At 38.9% G+C, this 13,797-nt stretch overlaps 1 protein-coding gene across 1 annotated transcript; it reads left to right on the top strand.

The window, feature by feature from the left end:
• The first annotated feature begins 1,135 nt into the window (after window positions 1–1,135).
• On the top strand, window positions 1,136–2,345 carry LOC139971658 (uncharacterized). The gene is made up of 2 exons (XM_071978322.1): window positions 1,136–1,257; window positions 1,592–2,345. The coding sequence occupies exons 1-2, from the start codon at window positions 1,179–1,181 to the stop codon at window positions 2,200–2,202; spliced, it is 690 nt and encodes a 229-aa protein (XP_071834423.1). The 5' UTR covers window positions 1,136–1,178; the 3' UTR covers window positions 2,203–2,345.
• Window positions 2,346–13,797: the final 11,452 nt, after the last annotated feature.

Raw genomic sequence — 13,797 nt, 5'->3', positions numbered from 1 at the left:
GCATAAAGGCGTATACAGGAACAATGGAGGGACAACTAGCATATAAGGGTATACAGAAACGGGGGAGGGACAACTCGGCATATAGGCGTATACAGGAACAGGGGAATAGGCAACTCGGCATATAGCGATATACAGGAACAAGCGAGGGACAACTCGGCATATAGGGATATACAGGAACAAGGAAAGGCAACTCGGCTTATAGCTGTATACAGGAACAGGGGAGAAGGCAACTCGGCATAAAGGCGTATACAGGAACAATGGAGGGACAACTCAAGGCGTATACAGGAATACAGGAATAGGGTTGGGACAACTCAGCATAGAGGCGTATACAAGAACAGGGGTAGGACAACTCGGTATACAGGCGTATACAGGGATAGGGATAGGACAACTCGGCATACAGGTGTATACAGCAATAGGGGAGGGACAGCTCGGCACATAAGTGTATACAGGCAGGAATGGGTTAGGGGCAGAGGAGGAGGATGAATACGTTCCAACCCCTGACTAATTTTACTGGGCATCCACTTCTCGACTGCTAAATCATAAATCTAAGAACTTAGTATTGTCACTAAATATTGTTTGCATTACACTCGTGTACTGGATGTTACACATATTGTTATTTTCAGAAGCAAGTGAAGTCCCATATGGAATTCAGCCAAATATTTTCCCATCGTTCCATTCCAACGATCCTGCTAATTGGCAAAGATTTTTGATAAACAATAATTGCCCAAATGGCCGTGCGGCTAGTCCGCCACTGCCTTTCACCCTATATCAACCCCTTTCAACCTTCACTCAGTGTATACCTAATTGATATCTTAAATAGGCCTCATACTATAGATCGTGTCGAGTTTATTTATTGTTTATTAATTATACATAAACAATAAGACGTGTGTATACTTATGTACTTCACGTACATCATCAAAATAACGGAACAAGCCGAAGAAGACGTCTATTAAAGAGGAGAGCGCGATTGTGCTAACGTGCGTTCGAAAAGTAGCGTCAGTGCGCGCACTCGGTCTCCTAATAACGCTCGATTAGTAGTCAGCTCCTACATTGACGTCACAGTCATTGTGTCAAATGTTAAATCTTTAACAATCGTCAACAATTATAGTGTTATATCAGTTGCTAGATAACTTTATCTTCATCAACACTTGTTTCGCTTTCGCTGCTATCTTACTACAATGCCTCTTGCCACTTTCAACTGCAAGTATCTTCTGATACTGTGCTTATTATATGCTTTCATCTCGATTGACTCTTTTGGTAAGTATTTTCGCTTTAAATTTTATTCCTTCGCCGTTATTCCTGGACGAAGATTTAGCGTTGTTGTTAGTTAGGCGTTGCCAGTAGGATAGGGAATAAGGGAGTTGGCCGCTGTGTTGATGTGTTGTATATGATGCATTGCACGGTGGAAGAGGGTCAGCAATTATTTATAGTAAGCCTTAACCAGTTGGCAAACTAGCTAAGAAAAAAAATGACTATGGATATGTTCTCGATCTTCAAAACATATCCGTGTTTTTGTTTCATATTTGACTACCTTAAAGTTTTCTTTTATAAACTAATTTAATCTCAGTGTCCATTCTTTCCTTCATTTCAGGTTCCTATGAACTCGAAGATGTTATGGATGAAAACTATTTCGTCACCAGTCCATGTATGTACTATGGCTACTGTGACGATGCTGACGAGTCTGACCAGTCCGAGGATCTGAAAGAACTCACTCCTACCTTGGATGGTCAAGAATCATTTAACCTTGACCTCGACGAGATCCAAGATGAATGGTCAACACTGGACATGTTGTTCTTTGATTTTTATGACGTCATGACCTACTACCTTTACCACTTCTTTGAGCTGGTATCATCATTCCTGATGTATGACGTCACTCCTGGTTACTGCGATCGTGTCTGCGTACCTCTGTCTCATGGCGATGAATACAACTATCATCTGCCAGAGAATGGATTTTGCCAGCGCGATGACACCAACACAAGGCTCCGAGTAGACCCACAGCTGACACCATTCACTTTCTCTCCCGATGGTGATATATTTGATCTCCTCTGGAATGATGTCGCTAAACTTGAGGGTATCTTGGAAATAATGGACGACTACTATTTGATGCCAATCTTGAGAGTTGTCGTCGTGGTCTTGATTTTTCGTAGAAAGAAAATGATTGCATTTAATTCCAAGGGATTCTTCATCTACTACGCCAAATAAAAGAATCCATTGCTGTCTCTGTACACTGTTATATACATTATACATTAAAGACTGCATATACTTTATTAGTATGCTAGACTTTTGTATATAATCAGTACTTGTTGGTTACATCATCTTTACCAATTGGTATTCGAATATTATTTGTTTTAAATAAAAACAGAGATATAGTAATACCATAATTCAACCTCTTTCGATTGTCTTTTCTTCTTTCTCAATTGTTAAACATTAACCTGTTAACCATCTAAGCATTTCTGGGGGAGTGAAGCTCTAACTGGGACCAGCCTCCCGCACCCCCCCCCCCCCCGGAGCAGTATCCGTTATGGTCCGCTTCGGATAGTACAGTAGTAGCTGTGTGATGAGCCTATTTTGGCTTTTAATAATGTCTCATATGGCGTTCAAAATAAAAACATTTTGATAAAGATATTTTGATGAAATTGAAGTTACAGTCTGTCAACCAGGGTTGGCAACAACCAGGCTGTAACTTGAATGATCTTCCAGAAATCAATTCAATCTTAATTTACAGGCTGCCCGCTACTCCTACTGTATCAAATCTTGTTGGACACTGACTGGGGGATCAGAACATGGGTCAGATGGACATGTAGAGTGTCATATTCAGCTATAGACTATGTATTACCTTTGTATTATATCATATCGTATTGTGTGTGGTATGTCACATTTGCCGAGTATACTTGCCGCATGGAGAGAGTACGATTATAATGATATATCCTTTCGTTTGTCCGCGACTGGTTCTTAACCATTGCAACTCTTTTAGTCGTTCCCTGTTGATGCGATATTTCTTCCATATCTTTATAGCGGAAAAGCTTTTTCGCCATAAATGTCTGTAACATCCATTGTGAAATGCTTCAACGGTCGGACTAACAATTTTTGAATTTCAGACTTCTTTTGTAGACTATATTTAAACGCAAAGTGCGTCCGTTTGCACCATTTGACGTCAAGAATATTCCGGGGGTGGGGTGAAGCATATCCCAGACCTCCTATGGGTAGCTTGCACCTTCGGCGCTCGATACACGTGCCTTTGGCATGAAACCAGCGGAGTTAGTCATTAAAACGGACCGCTTTTCATAACATCGACCCCCCCCCCCCCTTGGAAAAGCTGTATACAGGCCTGAATTTATACTCTATTCTATTTCAATATTGTAGTCAGCAATCATGCAAAGGTTTGTCTTTTAGGACTAAAATTAGCAAAACTTCTAATGGAACGCACATATATAATATTCGAAGCTTCTCAGATCGAAAAAATATTGCCGTATATGTCTGAAAAGCAGAACAGAAAATGAAAAAGAAACCAACAGGGCCACTTACATCAGTCACAAGTTTAGCTATAAAATTGGTTTGAGGCTTCAGTTTGTATAGTTAGGAAAGTAACTTTACATGAGATACATTTTCAAAAACGTTAAAACCCATCGTATTTACGTCTTTAAGTAAGGTGAGAGCTTTAATTCACCAATGAAGGTATATATATATATATTGTTCAGATAAAAGTTGAGCCAGTTGATTTCAAAAATAATAATAATAACAATAACAATCATAATCATAATCATAAATTAAAATACGAATAGAATAAAGCCTCCCGTGATGTTCGGGTTTCCACTTTGGGCGAGTCACGTGCAAAAAGGGACATAAAGTAACCAGGCATGCAGACGTAGGTGAATGCAAGGAGGATCGACAGCGGATGCATGAATGTCAAAGAGACACACATTCCTGGAGCAAATGTAAGGGATGACTCCCTGTTCAAAACGACCTACTCTAAAACAATATATAAAGTGTTATCAACATAAACATGATCAAATGTTCATAGCTCCTTAAATGCCCAGCGCCAGATGTTTCGCAGATTTTTTTAATTTTTTTATTTACAGGACTTACTTAGAATGGGATAATTTCGGCTTGATTTATAGAGCCCTCATGTGCTTAGTTTGAATGTTCATTCTAGAGTGGATTTCCATATAAGATCTCTTGTATCAGCTAAAACCTTTGGCAATGCATATTAGAAGACTGAAACATCTAATGGAAACCAAGAACTCCATGTTTACCACACTTGATATTTCACATATATAGTGTTGTGATTGACGTATGACTTGTAAGATTTGAGCATAAATCAAATATTTCTACATACCACCATACTTGTACAGATTTATAAAGGTAAGCTTTTACCAGTCTTGTCCCAAACAGTCGTAAAAAAGGAACTTTTCACTAATTCTCTGTCACCATGTAAAGCAGTGCCGGATTTACGGCGGGCCCCACCGGGACCAAGGCCCGGACACCCCACATTTAGCCCCCCCCCCCCCACATGTGGGTGTCTAAAAAATGGAGGCATAAGATGCCTTTCCGTACGTCCGTCGATGGTCGACATGTAAAATACGGATCTTTGTGCGAAACTCCACACTGAACAAAGGTGGTCTTTCCCTAAATACATGGGACCTATAAGGATGCCCGGTCTTTATTCTACGGCATTTGCGTAACTTGTCACACATGTGACACCACAAACCCCATTAATTCAGTGTTAACAAATGTAAATTCTGTCGGTTTTGCAAAAAAAATTGGCATTCCTTTAGATATTTGGATGACGTTTTAGCTATCAACCACCGATCATGTGATTCCTACGGAAAACGGAATATTGATTCCTGGAGGGGCATTAGAAAAACGAAATTTACGTATTAATTGTGACAATAGTCAATTTCCAGAACATGAGATTTCAAAATTGAAAATGTTTAGATGCAACCTGAAAGGCCTGGGAAGTGCCATTTCCAGCGATCTGGGAAGCATTTTCTGCCAAAATTTTCGTGCGCTACGCGCCGACCTGCAGTGACGCTACGCTTAGATAGTGGGCCTAATCATGAAAGGGCCCAAAATTATTCTGGCCTCGGGTCCCCCACAAGCTAAATCCTGCCCTGGTGTAAGGCATCAGGTTTGAGAAACTTGATACTTCTTATTGTTCTCCTTAATTACATATATATCACATTAATAATATAAGAATCTCGGAATTTTTAGGTCAAAGAAAGTCAGTATGGAAACCTCGTAAACATGACATCTCCATATTTATAGCTCAGATTAACTTGATACTTAGTAGCTGGATCAACCTTAGTTACTTCATGATCTCTTTTTCTTGTCGAAGTCAAAGGTAATCTGAGGTCAATGGAGGTCAAAGTATTAAAACCTTGTAACCACAAATGCTCCAAAAATATATCTTGGATGCATTTTGAGCTTGGTATTTATATCCACCTTAGTGATACACACATTACTGGTGTCTGTAGATGTCCTAATTTATGTCTAAATACACCTCAGAATGCACCATTTGACATATAAATCTTGCATGGTAAATGCAATCATCAATCCACCTCACAGCCACACCCTAACTTTATAACATGTTTGATTCATCTAGGTTCAAGCCTATACCTAAACAATTCGAGGGTAATTGGCAATTTGCCCTTCGCTCCATTCCCCTCCCACAGCTTTGAAATAGGGTGCACGGCAATGAGCTCATGGTATAAACCATGAGATCCCCCGTTGAAGTTCTATTTTAGCCCAAACCGTTCTTGGCTCTTTTCCACTTTCCTTATTATTTTAATAGTCAGTTTTCTGTTGTTCATTATATGTATTTTGTGAAACATCCAATGCAATCTTACTTTGAGTAAACCTTAGAAATGAAATAATCTAGAATAAAATGGCTCTATTAAAATCTTTGTTAGTATGTCCTGAAGTCAATTCTAACCTTCACGTATCATATTTACGATAGGAACAGCAACTTATTTGAGGTTATAGAACACATTGAGTATAGAAGCAACTCTGCTCGTATTCTTTGCATGTATATATTATACTGACATATAAAAGTAATAATGTATTAAAATATTAAAATACATGGCTGATGTAAACAGTGGCGTCACCAGACTTTTCAGTCTGGGGGGGGGGCACAGGGGGCACCAGCATTTGATGGGGGGCACTTAGGTGGATACGGATCGCCGTCCTGGGGGAGGGGTCTAAGGGGAGGGGGTGTCCCCTTTGGAAAATGTTCGCATACGGATGATGGGCTAGATGCAAAATGGTGCCACATTTGATGCTAAATTCGATCTGAAGATATCTCCAGAAATTGCTATTTTTGAGGTAATGATTTTAACAACACGCAGAATTTTGCAGAGGATATGAACCACATGCTGTCGATATTATGCCTAACCCTATCAATAGAACCTACATTTATTGAATTAATGTGTGCATGACCCCCGACTCCTTTCTTGTCCTTCTCGTTTTCTCCCATAAGATGTAACAGGTTCCAGCATCGTTATTGGCTCCTATCGTGATCTCACCATGCAATCCAAAGTTTGATCACACATCGAGTATGGCTCAGTATGCAGGTGTGAACATTCGCCATTTCTTCCTACAAGCATCTGACCTCAAATGACCTCTGCACCCCCTACACAACAGGGTTAATATATGGGTCCACAAATATAGGCAAGTATGGTGCCTGCGGACCCTCACATTCTCACATTTCGTCAGCTCCTAACCTGTCAACCTCAGACCAAGGCAACATACTGCAGTACCCTCCCTTCTCACAACAGGTCCGGATTTTCGGCATTTCACAGGCATCCAATTTACGAGAGGTAAAAGACACACACAGACAGCAGACAAACACTCTCACCCATTTTTCGCAGCTCATTAATTTGAAGAAAATACGAATTACTGTGCTTCTTTGTCCTTATGAAAAACCAACTCAGATGATGGGAGTTGAATATAACAAAATATATATATATATTTTTACCAACCCAAATCTCAGATGGGGGGGCACTCGGGGGGCACTAGGTTTTCCATGGGGGCTTTAAGTCATGTTGCCAGATAATGGTACCGCTTGGAACCACATCGTGACAAGGTTTGCGTTGCTTTTACCAAACAGGGTAATACAAAAACATACCTGGATCTATCCACTAACAAGTAACGAATTGTCAACGAATTTAATTTTCAGTCTTCTATTTTTCTCACTTGGAACCCATGAAAGGGGTTTTCTTATATAATCGTTCCTGGTCCTACCGAGCCTGATGCCATTATACGGTGCATTTCAGGGACGTTAAGTTTTCTCGAAGAGGTCGAGTTTGGTTTTCCAGTTTGCGAAAAAACAATGCAAGCAATGTCTATTTTTCAGCAAATGGTAATAATGGATACAAATGAGCCTCACATACGTATCTCAAGTAAGAGGATATTAATGTCCATGTGCTTAATGTCTTTTCGTCGTTATATAGTCATCAATAATTGAATGCTTGATACGTGTTACCGAAAGCCGGTTAAACGCTGAACGACCACTGTGAATTCTGGACGGCTCACATAACGTAAACAACTTGTCGTACAGGTTCCAGTAGTATGAAAGCAAATGCACCACTTGCATGGCATTAATCTCTCTCTCTCTCTATTGTTATAAACTTGTTTCGAATAAGGAAGATGTGGTTCGTCAATGAGTATCGATAAAATCCATTAGTGTGTTACGTGCTGGACATAACGGGGACTACTTGGTATTCCAGTAATGGCAGTTTTCTTCATCTGTTCATTGTTCATCCGAATGTAGTCCATTGACTGTAAAACAAATAGAATAAAGAACAAGGAATCGGATAAAATTCTTCCGAGATCAAACTAGTTTTATCATGAGACGTGTACAACGAACAGATCGACCGAAGAGTTGAAGGCATCCCCGAAGATCATGTGTAGTATTTGTGCCCTTTCGGGGAGAATTGTGATACACAACTGACGATAATCACACAATGTCAGGCACAGTCTCGATGCAAGGGGATTGGGGTTGAGAGCGGATCGGACGTTCGGTGGTTTGGTTTTCGTGCCCAGGTTCTTTCCTGGGTGACTTTTCTTAAAAGTATCCCCGGTATTCAATCATGGAAGAATGATCGACAGATATATTTTGCTGTAACATTATAACTCAATTTAGTAATGAATAAGGCATAATTTTAGTTTTGATATGTTATAATAAAAAAAAACAGACAACTTTGAGTCCAATAATGTTTCTGTAGCTATTCCAGTATTTTTCAAGATAGGTTTCGTTAAAGTTACTTATTTCTGGAATATTCGTTTAGGCTTATACTTGATGGTGACGTCGGCTCCTCATTGTAGTTCTTATAGTTAATGTTAATCCGTTGGTTTTGATGTTAACCAGAATACGTTCGTTAAACTTCATATAAGCAACAGAGCACCCTTGGATGGCATTTAACACCATTTGTCCTTAATAAATTTGTAATAATTATAAACATGTCATTTGAGACCATATATTTGCATCTTAATTTTTCCCATTGAGTTTTGTAGTGCAACCGAGGAACTAGTCCGATGGGCTGTGTACTAAACTAAAAGGTCCAGTCATTATAACTAATGAACCTCAACTGTTTAAAGGGTCATTCCAAAAACAAACAAAAAATAAGTAATTGTGTTTTAGGAATACAATCCTAGCTAAACTGAGAGCAGTGGTTTTTAACGGTCCACGGCATATCAAAGTTAATTTTTTTCCTGAAGTTATCAAAAAATAATCCGGGTTATTTTTTCGTGAATCTCAAACAAAGTTCTTCAGAATCACTGTTTCCGAAACTACCTACTATCCGGTATGAGAATTTGCTACAACACTGTGGCTTAGAATGGGACAATATTGACACTTTTGCTTTCTTGCAAAAGTGATGTAGATTGAATTCTATGTTTGTTAAAATTTTATCTCATGGTCTTGCTGGCTTGTATGTCTCTGACACTGCAACGAATAAAATGCTTGCTTTGGTGAAGGTAGTGTAAATCTTTGCCAACATATTTATGTCAAACAATGAGTTTAATTAAGTTCCTGCAAACCCTTGTGACTGCATTACTGCTTGAATGTTTTGCTTGGCTTACCGCAAATGACCTATTACAATAAAATTCATTCCACCTTCAGAGTGACAAGAATAGAACGGCTTTTTAGTAATTCGATGGCGCTAGTTTGAAACAGGGTGTTTTTTAATATAAAATAATTATGGCTTTTAAAGGCATCCGTAGATTCACTTTTAGGAGAATAACGCCTCATCAGGCCACGTATTCAGTGGACGGTGGCTGCAAGCATGCCGGTCGCAGAGATGTCACCACCTCTGGCCAAAGGCAAGGATTCACGCACGCCACCTAGTACGCTTCTGGTCGAAGTTCACCGACCCTCTGCGCATCCTCCCGGGTTCTTTTGTGACAACAAGGGAGACATGGTACGGGATCCTAGGCCACAAAAAAGCACCATGCCACAACCTGAGGTATTATCGCCAGAGGTCTGTCTTGAACCCTAGCCACGATTTACACGACCGACAAGGAATGAGTCTTTCGTCACCCTGAATAGCATCGGCCACCACATCGGCTAGTAAATTATATGGTTGAATTAATATATCAAGACTCCATCGTCGACTGCTGAAAGAGAAAAAGAATTTTAATCGTGTATAATCGTTGATGGAGTCGAACTCAGTTCATCAGGTTACCAGTCCACTGTTCTACCCATTGAACCATTTGACGAGTTAACTTTCTACGAGCTTAAATTGGTATTGTTGGTTGGATACAATCTATTGGTAACAATGAACGGCACTGCCTTCAACGAAATCTCTATTCATCATGTTTTACTCTCATTAGAACAACGCATCTGGATATCTTTATTTACAAGAAGCTCACGCTTGTCTTTGTTTACATTGCAGCAAGCAGTAAGAATGTCGTTTCCTTCCAAGACGTAAATATACAATAGGCTTATAAGCCCTTACTACTATCGATGACTTCGAAGCAAGCAGTAAAAGAAAAACGGATTCCGTATAATCTTCTTATTCACAAAAGGTTGCTTAAGATTATGCTCGCAAGAGAGTTCTTGCTGTAAGTTGTGTCCTTTTACAACTATATTCTATATGCAGACGATCATGAACTGGAGAAAGCCTGAAATTTCAACAGACAAAACCTATTCACATTTTAGTACCGTTTTGAATGAGAGACAATGCTTATTAAGTCAAATATGTGAACTTCATGTGACTAATCTTATTGAGGGATCTGAATGGCTGGAAAGCACGGTTATTCGAAACCCGAAACAGGATTCATAGGGTTTTGAGTTTATGCAAGTAGATTTGGGAAACACGGGGACAGAGAAGCGAAATTTTTTCCCAAACAGGTTTGCAAGTGTGCGTAAATAGTAGTTCATGATTGGTCGGAAAAGTTACGTCATCACCACAGAAAACTTCACTTCGAGGTTCTGCATCCATTTGTTGCAACGAAGATATACCCGTTCAAAATTACCCGTAGCTTTTCGTACATATATTTAGATATGTTTGGAGTTGGTTTAGACATATTTAGCACACTAGTATTGTATGATCTACTTTGATCGAAGTTTTCTGTAAAGGCATTAATCGATAACATCGCACAGTGAAAGTTTCGTACAGGGTACATCACACATGCGCTGTATGCCTTTATGTATTATAACTCTGTACACAGTGCAGTGACGGAAATACTGTTTTGCGTATATTTACTCTAGACTCGCGTCGTGAAGTTGCTTTGAGTGTAGGCCTACCCATTCCACGAAACGAATTCTGATTTCAATAGAACGGCTCACGAATCGTGGATAACGTAAACACGAACCAAATAAAATGTAGCGTATGTATCATAAGTGAGGTTAACATATAATCCAAGCATTAAAAGTAAAGTTAGGGCGATTGAAGGGAAACCCCTTAACAAGACTCAATCAAGTGTCAGTGTGTAACCCAGTATATGTCTTCGAACTTCCAAGCGATGGCTATTATTTATGCTGACGTCACGAGCAATCTGATTGGCTGAAAACTCCGTAATTGCAAACCTGTTTGGGGTAAAAAAAATCGCGACCGGGAATTCGTCAACTACAAGACTTTGTTAAGTCCGCAGTGACCTGATGTGCTTATTGCTTATTGATGCTCTGAAACTGCGGCAGTTTGCGTGGATAGCCCCCCCCCCCTCCCCGCCCCCAAATGACTGTGTTCCACACATACATATAAGTGTGTATTTAGCTTAATACAATTATTAGAATCATCTTTATAAATATCAAATTTTGATCTATTATCAGCTTTCTTGATCACGTCGTTTAAAATTGTTGCATTTTGAAAGACTGAATGGTAATGAGGAAGGGACGGTGACGAGGACGAGGTTTGGATGTTTTTATAGCTTGTATATGTGCAATACAAGTCAACACTATGACAAGGTCGACTACATCAACAGCTATAATCACTGATGTGAAACAAAAGTTATAGAAGGCAATAGCATCTCTTTCATGGTCATAGCTACCCTCCCTTCACCGCCGCCCCTCATTCCCATACCATTTGCCGGTACGTTACTGAACCATGAACATTGTATATTATATCTCTATGACAATGAAATGTTCAATTGCATAAGTTTCCGATGAACAGAATAAAGATAAAGTTTCCTCCTTCTTCTGCTGATTTGAAAAGAGGTATTTGAATCGCCTCTCATAGAGTATAGGTTTAATAATGATTTGACTTGCGTCCAGAACTCTGCTTTCCTTTCACTTCATCACCTGACCAAATTTATTCATGCAACTTATTTAATCTTGAAAAAAAACATCATATTACAAAGTGTTCTTTGAGCTGTTGTAAGTCTGAATCAAAATGAAGGAATAAACTAATGAGAACATGTGAACTATAGAAACATTCTTTGCATTTCCTTTCAAGTCATTGGGCGATTAGAGATTACGTTGATCCAAGAATTATACTCCATGAAATGGGAGGAATGCTAAAAGGGAAATCATTCTTGTAAGAAATTCCAACTGAAAATAAACACTCTTTGCAATCATAAAAGAGCTTTACATGCTGCTTGATTCTTTCTATGGATTTAAAATTAACGACATTAGATCGAAAGAGAATGAATAATACAACCGTGGCCCACCTCTTTCCGATCTTTCAATTGCATGAACTGCGATTGGCAGAGGCTCGGGCGAAGTCTCCCTCCTCACTAGTAGGGGAATCTCCCCAGCAGGGATTCTTCCATTGTGCGAATGAGTGAGGGGTAAACTAATGTACGTAACCATGGTATTAGGAACTGGTATTACCATTGGGTAACAAGCAAATGTGTCACGCTCACTTCATACGTCAATATACTTATATATTTATATATACTAAACCTGACTTTAGCTAAAAGACCAAGACGGGTAATGGTTTACCCATTCAACAACTGTTTGAGTTACAACAGTGAGTAAGTAACTATATGAATAAGAGAGTTCTTATTCATATAATGTCCTTCCGTCTTTCCATCACGCTCCGTATGTCCTCTCTTCAAGATGATTGACTTAAAAACCTAGATTATTATTTTGACCAAAAATATAACCGCCGAAAAAAATTGATTAATCTAAATCGTGTCCCGAGATAAATTAGAACTAATATGCCATATTTATTCTATCTACATGCGTTTGCAAGATAAGAATAAGAAAGTATATTTAAAAAAAAAATGTTTATCTCATGAAACTTGGTTCCTTACTACATATTGTCTTTCCATGATCATGACAAAAACATTTTCCCCTCACGTATTTCTTGAAGAGCTATAGTCAAACAAGACACACAGAACCCCGTCATATTATAGGCCTATACAGAATTCACTTTACGACTACTACCATCCTATGTCATGCCTTATACTACTACATTGTGAAAGTACATACAACGAGTGCTCGATAAATATTTATGACGGCATTAATGTAAATATGATATTATGTATACTCTTATGATATGGAAATTTCTTCTGAGGACACGGTTCGACATAGGGCAGATATTTTTTCGACTATATAGATTGCTGCAAAGTATTAAGAGAACTGATTAAATTCAATCATTATGACGGGATCAGTAATCACAACTGACCCGAGGTCAAGTTCCCTTTCTTTCCATATCAGGGTTTGGGAATGTGGTGACGACATTGTGTCAAAGCTCAACGGTCACCCAAAAGAGCAGATTACAACATTATCTTGGTTTTCTCAAAAGTCTTGAAAACGATTGTGTAATCAGGTAAAAGAACTTGCTATGCAATGCATTGCAAACATGTTATCTGAGGTCATAATATATAGAAGTCTTATATTCTCGAATGAATTTTGTAATGCATCTGACTGGTGTGGCTACTCCCTGATCTGAATAACTGATCTAATAGTCTGCTCGATGGATTTAGTAGCCTAGCCACTTTATTCAAGAGCCTGAGAATTTTTTACGAGGGGCCAATTGTCAAAAAAATGAAACAAAAAATAGAGTCAAGGAAATAAAAACCTGGATTGAGAGTACTTTTGTCAAAGAGTGTTTACAACATAATCACATTAATACGTAGTATATCATCCATTAAATCATTACTTGGATATCGATGGTTTAAAATGTGTGGCAACGTTCTTTACAAGTCGGTGCGGTACAAGATATATCAAGCGTTGCACGTTACCATATCAGGATACGTTCATATGGCTGGAATAATAAATGATTAGTTTTGCTGGTCATTCATTCAAGTGCAACCCCATTCTCTGATTTGGGAGTATCGACTTTAGTTTAAATATACTTGTTCTGAAAATAACTATATTGGTATGATTGACAAGATAATAAGTTATAATAATAA

Source organism: Apostichopus japonicus, chromosome 8 (genome assembly GCF_037975245.1).
Source record: "Apostichopus japonicus isolate 1M-3 chromosome 8, ASM3797524v1, whole genome shotgun sequence".
NCBI classification, from domain to species: domain Eukaryota; kingdom Metazoa; phylum Echinodermata; class Holothuroidea; order Aspidochirotida; family Stichopodidae; genus Apostichopus; species Apostichopus japonicus.
The sequence above is the reverse complement of the archived record's forward strand: the minus strand, read 5'-3'. Positions and strand labels throughout refer to the sequence as shown.